The sequence below is a fragment of the Poecilia latipinna genome, unplaced genomic scaffold, assembly GCF_001443285.1.
Source record: "Poecilia latipinna isolate Pla-1442-1.1 unplaced genomic scaffold, P_latipinna-1.0 Scaffold1035, whole genome shotgun sequence".
Lineage (NCBI taxonomy): Eukaryota > Metazoa > Chordata > Actinopteri > Cyprinodontiformes > Poeciliidae > Poecilia > Poecilia latipinna.
This window is the reverse complement of record NW_015113651.1, coordinates 165,598-181,793: the sequence shown is the minus strand read 5'-3', so window position 1 is coordinate 181,793 and position 16,196 is coordinate 165,598. Positions and strand designations below refer to the sequence as shown.

General features: G+C 40.5%; 2 protein-coding genes across 2 annotated transcripts in view; both read left to right on the top strand.

The window, feature by feature from the left end:
• Positions 1 to 13,577, top strand: part of trpa1b (transient receptor potential cation channel, subfamily A, member 1b) — a 21,855-nt gene extending 8,278 nt beyond the window's left edge. Inside the window, exons 6-29 of the mRNA XM_015051184.1 lie at positions 747 to 854; positions 975 to 1,083; positions 1,553 to 1,698; positions 2,365 to 2,501; positions 3,145 to 3,193; positions 4,448 to 4,547; positions 4,645 to 4,745; positions 5,338 to 5,513; positions 6,621 to 6,785; positions 6,946 to 7,060; positions 7,200 to 7,366; positions 7,483 to 7,573; positions 7,712 to 7,771; positions 7,863 to 7,952; positions 8,254 to 8,324; positions 8,432 to 8,588; positions 8,696 to 8,785; positions 9,014 to 9,183; positions 9,273 to 9,402; positions 9,554 to 9,736; positions 10,769 to 10,837; positions 11,220 to 11,321; positions 11,398 to 11,516; positions 12,194 to 13,577. Coding sequence (XP_014906670.1) covers positions 747 to 854; positions 975 to 1,083; positions 1,553 to 1,698; positions 2,365 to 2,501; positions 3,145 to 3,193; positions 4,448 to 4,547; positions 4,645 to 4,745; positions 5,338 to 5,513; positions 6,621 to 6,785; positions 6,946 to 7,060; positions 7,200 to 7,366; positions 7,483 to 7,573; positions 7,712 to 7,771; positions 7,863 to 7,952; positions 8,254 to 8,324; positions 8,432 to 8,588; positions 8,696 to 8,785; positions 9,014 to 9,183; positions 9,273 to 9,402; positions 9,554 to 9,736; positions 10,769 to 10,837; positions 11,220 to 11,321; positions 11,398 to 11,516; positions 12,194 to 12,407 — 2,919 coding nt within the window. The 3' untranslated portion in view covers positions 12,408 to 13,577. The remainder of the gene's footprint in view (positions 1 to 746; positions 855 to 974; positions 1,084 to 1,552; positions 1,699 to 2,364; positions 2,502 to 3,144; positions 3,194 to 4,447; positions 4,548 to 4,644; positions 4,746 to 5,337; positions 5,514 to 6,620; positions 6,786 to 6,945; positions 7,061 to 7,199; positions 7,367 to 7,482; positions 7,574 to 7,711; positions 7,772 to 7,862; positions 7,953 to 8,253; positions 8,325 to 8,431; positions 8,589 to 8,695; positions 8,786 to 9,013; positions 9,184 to 9,272; positions 9,403 to 9,553; positions 9,737 to 10,768; positions 10,838 to 11,219; positions 11,322 to 11,397; positions 11,517 to 12,193) is intronic.
• A 1,845-nt stretch (positions 13,578 to 15,422) lies between these two features.
• On the top strand, positions 15,423 to 15,995 carry msc (musculin (activated B-cell factor-1)). Its single transcript, XM_015051187.1, has one exon. The coding sequence runs from the start codon at positions 15,573 to 15,575 to the stop codon at positions 15,990 to 15,992; it is 420 nt and encodes a 139-aa protein (XP_014906673.1). The 5' UTR covers positions 15,423 to 15,572; the 3' UTR covers positions 15,993 to 15,995.
• The last annotated feature ends 201 nt before the right edge of the window (positions 15,996 to 16,196 follow it).

Below are 16,196 nucleotides of genomic sequence, written 5' to 3'. Positions count from 1 at the left end.
CAATTTGATTTTTTTCCCATCCCCTCAAAAAAAGGTTTTCCCAATTTTTTTTTTTTTTTTTTTTTTAGTGGTAGAATAAACAAGTGGATCTCACTTATTGATTTGTGCAGCCCAGAAAACAACTGGTTTAACACTTTTACTTAGGTGCTATTTGAGAAGGAAATGCTCTAAAATAAACATGAGTCATATTTTTATGATTTTTATTTATCATTTTTTAAAATAAAAATAACTTTTGTACTTTCTACTTACGATCTAATTACGTATAAGTACTTTCTACATATACATTGCTTTGTGTTGATCTACCACATAATATCGCAGCAAAACTAATCAATGTCTGTGGTTAAAATGTGATGGACTGGGAAGAAATTTAAGAGGTATGAGTACTTGCATGATGCGTCATATCGCCAAATGGCAAAATCAACTTTCTTGGGTCCTAAACTTAGCAATGTAACATTTTATTCATTTTAAGTCAAAATAAAAGAGTACATTTATTAACATATATCACATTTTCTCATACATTTTAAAAAGCCTAGCTACTTTAATCTATCTATATATTCCGATAAGAAATACACAGGTGATGGTCAATGCAGCCTTTGGCTCTTCTCCACAACCTGACACAGCATAGTGCAGAATGAAGGACATAGGTGTATTGGTAGGACACAAAATAATATAAAAGATTGCATGACGCTCTGTTTCTTTTTTTTTGTTTGTTTTTTTTTTTTTTTTTAAATCTCTGCCCCTTTTAGATGCTTTTATCCTACAGTGTGACAAACTGCAACCTGCAAGGAGACCTTGGTAACACCCCACTAATACTGGCCTGCTCTCTCAACAACTGTGAAGCTCTGAACATACTGGTATGTTCCGTTTTCCATTAACCACCAGTATAGCATGTCAACAGAACTGTGTCTTATTGGAACACCATGACAGATCTGTCTCCAACAAAACACCGTCTCTTTTTGTCCTTCTTTTTAAAGCTAAAGCACGGGGCCATGCTCTGCACACAGAACAAGCTAGGCCATTTTGCCATGCATGCTGCTGCCTTCGCGGGAGCGAGGAAAGCCATGGAAGTCATTCTGAAGGCTGGTACGAGAATTAAATAACACATGTCGACAAAATCCAGAAGTGCTGACAGTAACAAACGTTTCTTGCAAGGCCAAATGGCAAATTAGGTTGATAGATAACAAGAGCTCACCTTGCCACGGGAGCCTCCGGAGACATTTTCAGGAAAAATGCTTCGCATATTCAGTCCCTCGGAGTGATTCAGTACTCGCGGGAAGATTGTTTGCCAAATGTGAGTTTGTTGGAGGAAGTTTACTTCCAGTACAAAATATTTATGAGGTTTCTAATAGTTTTTGTATTAACAGTTTGGATTGCTTGGATTGTAGCAGACAATTCATTTGGATGAACTTATTACTTCCACCCTCAAAAGTACTAACATAAAAAAACAAAACCAAGTCAAAACAACAGACAGGCTGAATGGGAATTGCCAGTATGTTCGCAGTATACCCTCAACCCTCAGTACAAAGCAACTCTTGATTAAATTCATTGGCAGGAGAAGAGCACGGCCACAATGCAGTGTCCCACATCAACTACCTAGACAAGTCCAAGAGCAGCCCTCTCCATCTGGCCGTGCGTGGGGGGAATTTCGAAACCATCCGTCTCTGCATCGCCACTGGGGCCAAAATAGACCAGCAACAGGTCTGTGACCAACAGATAGTATTGAAATGTCAATACTTTATGCAGACGGTCTGCATAAAGTTGCACTTTCCATAAAGCGTGTAAACCATCAATCAAAACGCAGATGTTCATTTGGTTGTCACCACAGCTTTTCATGTATACGAGGATGACATTTTCATAAGCACATCACAAATGGTCCAATTCGTCTTCAGTCTGTCAATTGCATACTTTGTTAGATTTGCATTTGTTTTGCTTAGTTTTTTAATCTACAACCAATTTGCCTGCACCTGTACATTATTTTACTGGCAATTATGCTAGGACAAGTCACTCTCATCCCTCTCATCAGGGACTGCTTGTTATGTCTAGTTCAGGTTTAGTGCCCAGAGCCACGGCAGCGATGGAGGGCATAGTAATAGCTTCAGTTGGCTAAATTGATACAAATTACCTCCACTTACACTATGGAGTTGAGTTGGGCAATCAGCACCCCCTCTTCTATCAGTCCTAGTTATCTCATGAAAGGCTTGCACTAAAGTCAGCCAGTACGTGCAGGACATGCATTAGGGAGGCATAAAGTATGCGCAAAAAAAATGTTTGTTTGACTTCTTATTCCTGCAGATACGTGTTGCATTAATGCATTGTTCATTCCTAATTCTGCGTGCGGTAACGCAGTGATATTTTGTGGTTTAGAATGATCGCTGCACGCCTCTTCATTTGGCCTGCACTCAGGGTGCTATAGAGGTGGTGAAGCTGATGCTGTCCACTGTGGACCAAGTGGAAGATGTTATCAACCTGACTGATGGGGCTTGCCAGACTCCTCTGCATAGGTGGGTGTTCTCCTGTCATCCCAGCCAGAATTAATGTCAACAGTTTGCCTTCGTTGGGCTCTCAGATGCTTGATCTATTTCACCACAGTGTTATTTGTTAATTAGACTTGAGGAAAACGTTAATGACATTGAACATGTGGGCTGCTATCTATCTATCTATCTATCTATCTATCTATCTATCTATCTATCTATCTATCTATCTATCTATCTATCTATCTATCTATCTATCTATCTATCTATCTACAGAATGTATGTCAAAGGTCTTCATTGATGTCTAATCTGTGACCCTACTGCAGCAGCTATTTTCCCTGCTGTCCTCAGATTCAGGGTTTATAGAAATGGGGATTAACAAGTATTTTTCCATCAGTCAAACAGTTGTAAGAAAAAAAAAAAAAAAAAATTCATCTACTTTAGCCGAGGCACGTGCAGAATCCAACCAAACTGCAAGGCATTTGTGATTGACGTGCGTCATCTGAGGGCACAACTGCGATCCAGGAGATAAAAGGCGAGATGACAAAGGGAAATCTAGTTATGTCACACCCTGAGTTAGATCACTCTTATTCAACACTGGCCACCATGACTAAGGTTGCCAGCTCTTGCAGCTGTGCTTGTTGGTTTACAGCAACTGTGTTTGCTTTTCCAGGGCTACAATATTTGACCACGCGGAGCTGGCGGAGCACCTGATTTCTTTGGTAAATAAAGCGCCACACAACACACATTCTGAACTCGGATGAGGAATCATGTGATTAACCTTTCTTCTCTTTGTAAGCTGTTGCTGCACTTTGACTTTTAATTTGGTGTCACGAGAGCAGTCGAGCCAAATTACAAGTTAATTATTTCATCAATTTAATCGCTTACTTTGTGTGCTTCCCCATGTTTGTTATTGACCAATTATGTTCACTCTAAAGTCACCACAGGGCTGAGTTCAAGGTGCTGCTGAGCAACACTTGTCCACCATCTGTTGCACATGTACACTCTTTTATTAGACATTAATTGCTATGAGAGTGGAAACACCCGAGTTTATTAACGTAAGCTCATTTTGTCATAAAACAAAAGGACAGGAAATCAACCTTAGCCCGTTTAGCTCTAGAAATATATATTTCCGAGATGTAGCCAATATGAGATGAGGTCAGTCTCTGCTTGGTAGCTCAGACATTAAAGTGCAAAATCATTGGATAAAATGGACACCCACAATAGCGAAGTGACTGTTTGCCATATTTTAAAACTAACGTCACACTGAATACACCATTTCCACCATGAAACACACCGGTGGCAGCGTCGTCCAAGGTGCACTGCCTCCAGATGTGTGTGGCTTGAAATACTTTATTCTCTTGCAGATGTTTATGATTTATTCTTATTTGTGCAATTTCAGCTTTTCTGTTCTATTTTTTTATATGTTTAATGTAGTCTGGAAGCAAGGGTAATCCAGCGGTTTTTGAACTGCAACTCCATTTATATCTTTAAGCCAAACCCCTTTTATGTGACCAGCTGACCTCTCCACGCTGTATCTAAATATGCTGTTAATGTCCCTTCACACCACAGCAATGGGAAGGATTCCAGCAAAGAAAGCTGCATGTTTTAGGAAAAAATGCCTCGAGGATATAGAGAGAACATTGCACTGTACGAGTTGATTTGTTTGTAATCTAATCCTTCCCCTTGTGTTACTATGAAATAAAAGATTTTTGGAAAGAGAGGGCCTGCTAAATGCAACTCTTCCCTTGTGCATCTGCAGGAGAGCAAACATATCCAGAACTCATTCAAATGAGCTCTAGTAATAGATGCAGCTACAAATGATTCATCTTCAAAAGGCAGAGGAGTTATAACTGTAACGTTGCTTGATTTAATACATATTCATTCGTATCCACGTTTCTTTTGAAAGGTCTTCAGAAGTAATTGCAGTGAAAATGAGTCCGAAACGTTAATTCTTTTGTGTTCTCACTTCCCAGGGTTCTGATCTGAACAGCACCGACTGTAAAGGAAACACCCCTTTGTTGTTGGCAACCAGTTGTGGAGCATGGAAAACTGTAGCTCTGCTGCTGTCCAAAGGTGAAATAAAATGCCGCTCACATTTACCAGAAGCACTTAAGATTTCCGATAATGTTGACTTGGAATAGGTTGTAAGTATATGCTCATATCTTTTAAGGGGCCAATGTGAATGTGAAAGACAAATGTGGCTGTAACTTTCTTCACCTGGCCATCCTGCAGCCTAAGGGTCTGAAAAACCTCCCAGAAGAAGTGCTACAGGTACCCAAAAATGGTTGCTCCAAAAAAAAAAAAAAAAAAAAAATCACAGCGTAGGAAGACATCACCGTATTGGAATCTAATTAAGGCACTGTCTGTAATCAATTTGTATTGAGCCCTAAAGCGAAACATTGTTTCTAATGTTGTAAATTTCATTGAATGAGCAATATTTTTTCACAGATTTCACAATGAGCGTTTATTACAATATGAAACAGGAATTTATAATAATGGGAGAAGTTTGATGCATCTGATCTCAAACAAATTGACTCACAAATGATAATATCTCTCAGCCTTCCTTGAAAATCTTACTCTGATAACAAGGAAATTTCAAGAAAGGATGGATGGATGTTTGTTGTGTTTGCCTTTTAGAATTTCAGTAAGTACTGTGGCAAAATTTGTAAAAAAAAAAAAAAAAAATGGCCCAAATCACGGAAAAGCTGATAATTCAAATTCAGTAAATAGTCTGAAATGCTGCAGTCAATTTCAGCACAACCTTTGTTTGTTTTATAGCACTTTCATTACCATTACCAACATACTTTTTGAATAGGACTTGAGCGTTATTAGTCCAACATGTCTATGATGTCTCCGACTTTAGCATAGCAGCGTGAAAGCTTTGCTGAACTGCGAAGATAACGAGGGCTGCACGCCACTGCACTACGCCTGCAGACTGGGTATCCATGACTCAGTGAAGAACATGCTGGGCCTCTCGGGTCAAGTTGGCCTTGCATGCAAGTCCAAAGACAAGAAGTCTGCTCTTCACTTTGCTGCACAGTAAGAAAAAAAAAACACCGACTTAACTGGAGTTTGATTCAAAGTTGTTTAGTCTTTCTTTGAAAATGTGTCCTGTTGCCTTGAGTTTCTACCGAAGCCAATAGTGGCTCAGACCTTTACAGTTGTGAATCGAGTCCATCACATATTATGAAAGTGATTGTGTTATTGAAGATCCATCCAACTATGACTTTAAGTGATAAAACAGAGATTTCCACTAGGTCTCTACAATTAAACAAAAGGTAGACAGGTAATAAATTCATGTGTCAACTCAACTAAAAATGTCACCAGATCTTTTAATCCAGTGAGTTATTTTGTTTTTTTTTTTAAATCATAACCTTTTTGCAAAGATTAATTGCAGCACCACACGATGATTCTTCACAAACCTGAAGGTGCTGTCACAAGAACAGAATTCAATTACCTAGAAATGAGAGTAAATGCAATAAATGTTGTGAAAGAACGAACATGAGGCATTTATTCGCATTGATTTTTCAATCACTCACACCTGCTTAATTAGAACTCGAGGGGGCAAAAGAAAACCACGTTATGATGTCATCCTATAAATCTTTGTGAAATCCCGTTTTAAACGCTGCTCAATTTATTGTGCTGACGCAAAGTCCTGCTGACCTTCTTACAAACTTCAGGAGCGCAGAAGAATATTTGTTAACAACACAGCGGAGCAATTTTCAGAGCTTTAAGGATGGCTGGCTCCGACTTTCACTGTAGTATTTTGACTGCAGGTTGAAGCCTTGAGTGTGTGGCACTTTGACTAGACACCTTCTGTCTAAGATGTAAAACGTACAGATGGGATAATCAGTTAGGGCTATATTGGTTTTTAAAGGTGTATGTACTCAACTGTGAAGGTAGTGATATAGTGAAGTTTGAAATAAAAATGTTGATTTTGGAACACATTCCTTAAGCAAGTAAGTCTTTGTGAATTTTAATCCAAGTTAAAATCTTTCGATGATGCTCCTAAATCAGCATGTTTTGTTGTTTGAAACGAGATGTTTTACTCTCCTTTGTGCTTTACGTCATAATGTCAGACAGTCACCATACGTGTTACGGCATATTAGTGTTCCCGCCTCCCTTCCTCCTCCTTATTTCTTTAAGATACGGGCGCATCAACACCTGCCACAGGTTGCTGGAGTCCATCACAGACTCTCGTCTGCTAAACGAAGGTGACGAGCGAGGCCTGACGCCACTCCACTTGGCTTCCAAGGGGGGGCACACCAAGGTGGTTCAGCTGTTGCTGCGCAAAGGAGCTCTCTTTCACAGGTGCGACCCAAATGCTGGATCGTTGCGTTTACAGACAGCGTGCATAGCATTTGTAACGACTAAAAACACGCGATCATGTCGATACTGATATTTTAAGCCAAGTCGATACGTTAAGCAAGTACATTTATGGCATACAAACCCGTGAACTTTTGTTTTTCAGTGATTACAAAGGCTGGAGTTGTCTACACCATGCCGCCTCTGAAGGATACACACAAACTATGGATATACTGCTCTCTGCAAACCCCAAGTTATTGGATAAAACCGATGAGGATGGGGTATAAACGAGTGTTTTTTTTTTGTTTGTTTTTTTTTTAGAAACAAATCTGCCTTTTCTTTGACAACAGTTTTACCAGGCTGTACAGTTAGCTCTGTTATCAAGCATGTAATCATTTTGTTGTCACACTGACATGCCAGAACACTGCACTCCATATCGCTGCGAGATCTGGACATGTGGCTGCAGTCAGAATGATGCTGGTCAGAGGGGCTGAGCTTGTGCTGAACAAGAATGACACTTCCTTTCTTCACGAAGCGCTGCAGAACGGGAGAAAAGAAGTGGTCAACGCTGTGATTGACAGCGAAAGGCAAGTCATGAAAAAAAAAAGTCTTGATCTTAAAGAAATAGGTAGTCTTGTTCAAATTTGTGATCGTTCTAAATATAGAAACATTAAGACTCAACTATACGCTTTTACTCTTGCAGGATTGAGGAGGCTTTGCGACTGTTTGTTCCCGGTTCCACCCAACGATGCCCCATTCTTGACATGATTGAATTTCTGCCTGAGGGCTGCAAGGTTTTACAAAAAAAAAAAAAAAAAACTTTCATCATGAATCATAAATAAGTTCTTTATGCCATTTTCTGCTACGTGACTTGTTGTGACTAAGATTGGAGATCAAATTTAAAGTTCTGTCACTGTGACTCGTTCCTACAGCATCTGCTTGACCGCTGCGTGAAGGAGTCTGATGATGACCACAACAGCCCTGACTACCATGTAATTTATCTGCAACATGCACTATGAATACATCAGCCCGAACATCATTAAACTAAAAAACAAACTAACTAGATTTCTGTATATTGTGTAGATTGAATATGATTTCAGATGGCTGCAGGCTCCCATTTCGCAGAAGCTGATTGAGCAGGGCTACGCTCCTAAGCCTCTAGCCGCAGTCAATGTAAGTTTCCTCGATCACTACTATGTGAGTGATCATGATTGAAGTCAAGTGTCAAGTTGATATCAAGAAATGTCAGCACCCGTTCATAAGCAATTTGGCTAAATATGTCTCGACTGGTAAAAATCTAGAAACTTCTGCACCTGGTTCTTGGTCTTAAAAATCTCTTATATCGCATGTTATATGCTGCTGAGGAAGAAGGGTTAAATAAATGTAACTTGACCACAGCCGTACTTACTGAGAGCAGCAATTTAAATCTTTTCTATGTTAAAAAATAAAAACCTTTTATTCACAATTTCTGCAGGCGATGGTGCAATATAACCGCATCGAGCTCCTCAACCACCCAGTCTGCAAAAAGTATCTGGGAATGAAATGGTGTGTATCAAACAGTTTAGGGACTGAACTTTATTTCACTTCTTAAAGTGCTTTTGTCGTATTTCATTTCAAAATTTTTTTTTTTTTTTTTTCCCCACCCTCCACAGGGTTGCCTACGGGAGCAAAGCTCATGTGCTCAACATGTTTCTGTACCTGTTAGGGCTGCTGCCCTTAACAAACCTGATAGTGACCCTTCGACCCTCTGTAAACACCACCGAGACAGGCGAACTCGACATCGTCATGGTTCCCACTTCATTCACAGAGGTATCATGAAGTGGCCTGTAGCGTAAGCTAAGCTATTCAAATAATAAATGTGTAGTGATCTAACACCACTTGTTTCAATCTTTTTTTTTTTTCTTTTTTTTTCCTAGCAAAGTATGTTCTTGTCCTTCTGCATGGTGATGGTCTTGATCACTAACGTCTATTCTATTGGAAAAGAAGTGGTGCAGATATCACAGCAGGTTGGAGTTACACTGTTACTCATATATCATTAAACTATGAAAGAAAATTATTCCATAAACATATTTCTCTACTAAACCTAGCAGCAGTTTTGATAGATGAATGTGAACTAAAACAGTAAACATCACATTTACTGTTTACTTTGCATGTTTCTAACACACACACACACACACACACACATATATATATAAAAACAACTTTATTCACCATAATCCATTGCTACCCCAAAGCGTTGGAGTTACTTCAGGGACGGGTCGAACCAGATAGACTGGATGTCGGCTATCAGCTCTCTTTTGTTCGTCGTTCCCCTCATGGTCAACGCAGAAGGTTCTTGGCACTGGCAAGCAGGCGCAGTGGCCATTTTAAACTCCTGGATTGGGTTTCTCCTTTATCTCCAGAGGCACGTTGACTCCGACTCTAGCACTGCGTGTATTTCACCGTCACGTCTTTCTAGTGTTGTTGAAGTTGGACAATTTTCCCGTGCTTCAGGTTTGAGGGTGTTGGCATTTATGTCGTGATGTTTGGGGAGATCATGAGGACATTGCTCCGTATCGTGATGCTGTTTGTGTATCTGATGTTGGCGTTCAGCTTGGCGTTCCACGCTCTGATGCTCAACCAGGTAAGTGAGAGCACAAACACAAATAAACCTTAGCAAGTGCATACATCTATATATATATGCATAGTACATATTCTGTGCATGCTATGACATAAGTTTTTGGTTTATGTGTTATGATCTACATATACACATTGTCACTTTGCTCTGTCAACAGGAAGAGTTTAACAGTGTGCCGCTCTCCGTGATTCAAACCTTTGTGATGATGGTCGGAGAGTTGAACTACCAGAACAACTTCCTGGATGCTTACTTGAACAACGAGCTTCCATTTGGTGTCTTGACGTATGTCATTTTCGTGAACTTTGTTCTGCTCATGCCAATCCTCTTGGTGAACCTGATGGTAAGTGTGCTAGCATTTTTTATTTATTTGTTTTTTTATTGCACCTGGTTATTTCATATGCCCGAAATGCGCTTCAAAACATAAGTTATCAAACTGTTAGGATTTAAGATATAAAATTAGTCCAATAATTTGAATGCATTCTTTACGATGTGCATTTTATTCTATATTTACTAGGGGAAATTTTAGAGATTTAAGAGCTTTGAAACAACTGAATACATTTGTTGAATTGCAAACATTTTTATATGCGCATACTTAACTAAACTAACTGGATCCTAATATGTTATTATTATTTATCCTAAGTAATATAAAAAATTACTGAAGTAGCAATAATTTGTTTAAATTTAAGTAGAATGGACATACTTTTTTTTTTTTTTAGAAGTGTAGCCTGGTAGAAAGTTTTACTTGTGGCACTTCTGAAACTGGTTAAGGAATTGTAGAAAGCTTATAAAATACATTTTAACACGGAGCATGGTGACAAAACTTTTCCTGATAATCATAGCTGAGATATTTGCACTTGTTCATCCCACAGATAATACTGCCCTGGGCAGTGAGCCATAACAGCCTCATCAAAAGCCTCCTTGCAAGACATACATCTTTTTTATTGATGCCTATAAAATTGCTTACAAGCTAACTGTCTAACAGTGAAGGACAAATACTACCCCAGCTATGACATAAATACAGTATTTATATAATGAATGGGGTTTTATTATGTAAATAAATAAAAAAAATCGTGATCACTGTTTTGCTTTTTTTGTGGCAATTTTGGCAAAAATGTTTTTGACAATGACTTCTGTCTTTCATGTAATGTCTGTAGATTCCCCACTGTTTAGTGTTTTGTGACCCACAACTCTGTGCTTACTTTAACTTTAACAGACTTTTCCTCCTTTTTCAGAATATGTCCCATGTACATGTGTTGCATTGTGTTTTTTGGAATATGCCTCATGTAAATCTTTTTCACTAAATTGACAGTGCTTACAGCACGTTATGCTTCTATACACCGTTTGACGATCCGTTGGTGGCTCTGCCTTGCAGATCGGTTTAGCAGTCGGAGACATCGCTGAAGTTCAAAGAAACGCTTCCCTGAAACGAATAGCGATGCAGGTAAGTTTGGAGATGGACCCTCCTGACAATGCTTTACAGCTTACTCTGATTTTGGACTGTCATGACTGTGCATTAAAGCCACCAGGATTGTAAAATCAAGTGCACAGTTGATGTAACAATTTATTGTTATTGAGGCCTTTTTTTTTTTTTAAAGTTTGGGATCAAGTCCAAGTAACGTTATAAGAAGCGGGAGATGTTGAATTGTGTGCTATCAATGCAAACTACAAAGTAAACTATTAATATCCTGCTCTGCCATGCTTAAAACAAACCCGGCAATGAGGCAGTGCTATAAAACAATCAGTGTGGCAGATGTGTCTCAGAATGATTAACTGCGTTTGTTTAGTTTTCTAATGTGGAGTTTATGTTTCCCCTCTGATCTAAGATTGATCTCCACACATCCCTCGAAGACAAGCTCCCTTACTGGTTTATGAAGCGAGTGGACAAACCCTCAGTCACCATCTACCCCAATCGCAAGTGCTCCAGGGTGTGTGCCGTGCCTACGTTTGTAATAAAATCATGTCAGTTTCCGCTTTTATATGAAAATTCACTCTTTCTTGCAGCACTTCCTAAAACAAATGATCTCTGGGGAGGACGAAAGAAGCGAAGTCTGGACTCGTCTGCAGTCCAAATCGCAGAGCTGCACGTTTGTGGAGAATGAGCTCAAAAAGCAGAAGGCCAGGTGAGACACCTACAAGTAGCTGATCACGAGTAATTCATTTCTTTAATTGCCTAAAAGCTTAAAAGCATGATTTACCTCGGGATGCCAAAGGAAGCTTGAAATAATCATCATAAATACAGGACACAGTAATCCATTGCAAAATATAGTATAGCACTGAAAGGTGGTAATCCTATGAGGTGCAACACACTTAATTTTGTTATGTCTGAGCGTCCCCTAGTGGTGAATAATTGTAGTATTTAATGTAAAAAGATACACTCACAGTGCCTTGTGAACGTATTTATAGGTTTTCCACTTTTTCCCTAATCTTTATTGTATTTTCATGTTTTGTTTTTTTTTTGTTTGTTTTTTTTTTTTTACAAAAGTAATGCATAATTTTGGAGTTCAGGGAAAAATATGTCCATGCTTTATTCTTTTATTCTGAAATGTATTGCATGTATGCCTGATAATTCTGTATACATCCTCCTTTTGCCACACCCGCAAGTGCTTAGTCATGTCAAACGTTGCACTACTCAGTACTGAAATTTTGCCACATTCTTAATCTTATTCTCAAAACACCTCAATCTCAGTCAGATTGGACGGAGACATACATTTTTAAAGCCTTGCCACACAGACCCCCACCCAGACAGTTGCTGCCTTCGACAGTTTTCCGTTTTCATTTGCTTCGTCGTTTTTGGCAGGATGAAGGAAATGTCAGGCATGTTGGAGAAGCAGCACTGCCTGCTCAAGCTCATCATCCAGAAGATGGAAATCTCCTCTGAGGCCGAGGAGTCCGACGGTCCCGTGACACTGAAAGGCAGCATGTGGCCCAGCTTGGGTCATAGCAAAGCAAGGGGCCGCAGCACGTCACGCTGGGTCCCGCTGATTAAGGCCATCGAGGCCAACCGCAAATAGAAGAGACCTACACAGCATGAACTTTTCTGATTTGCACAGTGAATTTCCACTGATACATAGGTGTAGTTGTCATTTTAACATGTAAAACTATGTGTGTGACTGTAATTGCTCAAATCAAGATCAAGTCCTCAATTGCAATATTTGCTTTCTGAAAGACGGAAGGAAAGGAAAGAAATATTGGATAAGTCAGGATGGAAATGAATGTAATCTTGTGTTGTTTATTGTTGCTGTCTCTATGTAATGCTTTAATGCAGTGGTTCCCAAATCCGGTTCTCAAGTATCCCTGCCCTGCATGTTTTAGACGTTTCTCTGTTCTAGCACACCTGATTCAAATGACCGCATGACCTCTTTTCTGCCACTAATTGTTGCAGAAGTCTGTTAAGTCAGCCACAGATTTAAGTCAGGTGTACGGAAGTAAGAATACACCTGAAACATGCAGGGCAGGGCTGAATTGAAGAGCAGGTTTGGAAACCACTGCTCTATATGCCACATCTACTCTCACAAAATATATTTCTTAATTTCTGTCACTACTCCCAAATAAAGCATAACATTACCCTGCACAACACGGCTGCAAATAATTCTAAAAGTTTTCATCTAAGCACGTACGATACCACATGAACAGTGTAAGGAACGAATACATCAGACATCTGACTTTTTTTTTTTGCTTTTATCGCCTCGAGTCCAGTGCTGCAAACTGCTTTGGTGAAGATCATGGGAACCACGAGACGCAAACAGAGTTCAGGCTCTGACATCATGAGCCTGCACCTGTCCCTCTGCTTCTCGCAGCGGACCTCTGGTGGAGGTCAAGCCCCCGTCAAAGTCTCTGCTGATGGAAAAATACCTACTCCGCCTTTAGGTCCACTTTAAAGTGTTATTTATTACCACTGGCCTTGGATTTAATTATCCCCAGGGCAAGTAGAGCAACCATAAAGCCATCAATTACATCAAAGTTTAGGGTAATATTTTTTTCCCGTTTTACTCTAGGAAGTGTGTGCATAGAATGACCAATGAGCGCAGTGTTTTATCTCCGCCTGTTCTCCCTCTGACAGTGAATGAAGCACCAGGATGAATGATGTCATATGTCATACAGCTGATGCCTTTTTTGTGTCCGTCACAAAAAAAACAAAAAAAAAAGATGACGGCTCACCAGATGATCGGTAAATCCGACAGCAGAATCCCTTAGCTTGCACCTTCATAGGTGTCAGTCAGGCCGTCCGCCTCGCTGACGGATGCGGTGATAGAGGATGGGGTTGGCAGACCGCCCGAAACTCTCGCTATGATTCCGGCATAACTCAATATCTCAACGTCATGACTCACCCAAGGATATGCTAAGAGCAGGAATCCCTGCAGGGTCCGGTCGATCGCTGGTCTGTTGGAAAGCTGCATGGAAAAGCACATGTGCAAGGAATGAGTCCCTGCTTCAGGGAACATCGATAGACTTAGAAAAGAAGGAAGACCGAGTCACAAAACTGTCGATTACTTTTAAAATGACTGACATGCTTCATAAGATTAAACATTTAAGTTGATGGGAAAGCTCTGTCAGGTTGACTGGAGGGTGCCTGTAAATGTTACTTTTTCAAAGTTTCGAATTTTGCCACCGATTCATTTGACATCAATGCGCTTGAATCGAAATCGTTCCATCGCAGCTCAGTTGTGATCAAAGTCAGTAATGCAGTGGAAGAGGAATCTTTGTCCTCTAGTGTCAAGGTTTTTTTTTTTGGAACCTCTAAAAGTTTTCCTCGCTGTCCTTCTCTCTACTTAACTCCATCCATCTTCTCTTCACCTCTGCTCCTTTTGTCCTTGCTGAATAAAACACATCCCCACAACACATTTCTGCATCTGCACCATCCAGCAATTTTCACTGTGGGAGGGGGGAGAGGGGATGTGTTCAAGATTATTTGGATTTTTAAATTCCTGCCACATACGGAGCAGCCCCGAAATATCATCCTGTCTAAGGGAGCACCTTCTTTTCTTGCAATCTGCACCAATTGCATCTGGTGTTTCACAGAACTGCCTTTTGACAAGTGGTTTCTTCTTGCTACTTTTTAAGTACGATATATATGGAGGTGTTGTGACAAATATGAAGGCATGTTCCACAAAGCCAGACACAAACATATCAGTTGCACGTAGATCATTCTTGGCTAAATCTTTCTTCACGTCTTTTTTTTTTTTAGTTGACACAAAGCACATTTTGTTAAACATTCTAAAAAAAAAAAAAAAAAAAGAGTAAAAACATGGTTCGTTCCACAAATCCGTCACCTTTTCCCGGTCAGTCAGTCGCTTCGGTAGCAGGTTTTTAACAGCGCCCTCTTCGCTTCCCCAACAGGTGTTACTCTTTTTCTCTCCACACCAAATCTTTAAGCTGATTGTTACACGAGATCCTTTTGAGGACGCAAAAAACAAACACATAATCGCCGCACGTTCAGCAGTTAAAAAAAGAAACGCTGCTACATGTGAAAGAAGATGGGGCCTCTTTGCATCTGCCACACCCTTGTCATGCCAGCACTCCAGATGTCATGGGAACCTCTAACAGCTGGGGCTGGTGCACAAGGGCTGCGTGTGAAAGGCCGCTCCATCTGCAGAAACCCAATCCCTCTGTGAAACCAGCAAAGGATTAGGTGCTTTTGATAAGCTCCCTAAGACATTTCTATTAAAGCACATCTGTAGGAGCAACAAACTGCAAGGACATTTACTATGTGTGTGCAGCAGCCGCATTTCTAGTGGGAAGGTTGCAACCTCCTGCACAATACACCGGGGGATCCTGTGTTGCTTTGGTAACATCAATCCCCAGACAGTGACCAGGGATTACCCAAAAGCAGCCATTAATTCACAGTGCTTAGCCAAATTATTCGGCTGGAGATGTGCAAGTCAACTGTTTAACAGTTTCCACAAAGAGACAGAGTTGCAATCTCACTGGGGTCATGGAGGTTTGGAGAAAAGGGGAGGAGAAATGCAAAGAGGCCAAGCGCACGACACTTACATTTGAGGGGTCTACATTCAGTTTTTGAAATGTAACTCATTACTTTGTAAGTCCATTGAATGCTGGCCTTCTGGGCCCCCTGCAGCTACATCGTAACTACATGGATTTTTAAACTGGCAAGGATCCAATCAGACTTTTTGTTTTTCACCTTTAACAAAAAGAAACTGCTGCACTTTTAAAAAGCCATGTCAACAGGCTCGACTCCAAGTGATCCCGAGGACGACGAGATATTCCACGGAAGTGTCTCTGCAAGCATGAGGAAAATCACCCGCCTCAGTGCCAGGCGGTATTTGGACAAAGATCTGGAAGACGAGGGTGTGGAGAGGGGGATGCAGCAGGACCACAGCAGGCTCTCCAAGGCACACCAGAAGGAGTCGAGGCAGTCTCAGAGGAACGCCGCCAACGCTCGGGAGAGGGCGAGGATGAGAGTGCTGAGCAAAGCTTTCTCTAGACTGAAAACGAGCCTGCCCTGGGTTCCCGCAGACACCAAATTGTCAAAACTGGACACTCTGCGTCTCGCGTCCAGTTACATCTGTCACCTCAGACAGATCCTGCAGGAGGACCGGCTGGAGGACAGCTTTGCACATCCAGTCAGTCTGGTATGAAACTTCTCCAACAGCCGTGCTTGGTAAAAAAAATAAATAAATACTTTAATGGGAAATAAATAATCATGACCACATCTGTCTCATGTTAAGGCTTAGACGTTTTTTTTTTTTTTAATCATTTTTTGAGAGTAAAATTTAACCTAATTTCTTGTGTTATTTTTTCAGACGTGGCCCTTCATGTCGACAGGAAGATCAGAGGAGGAC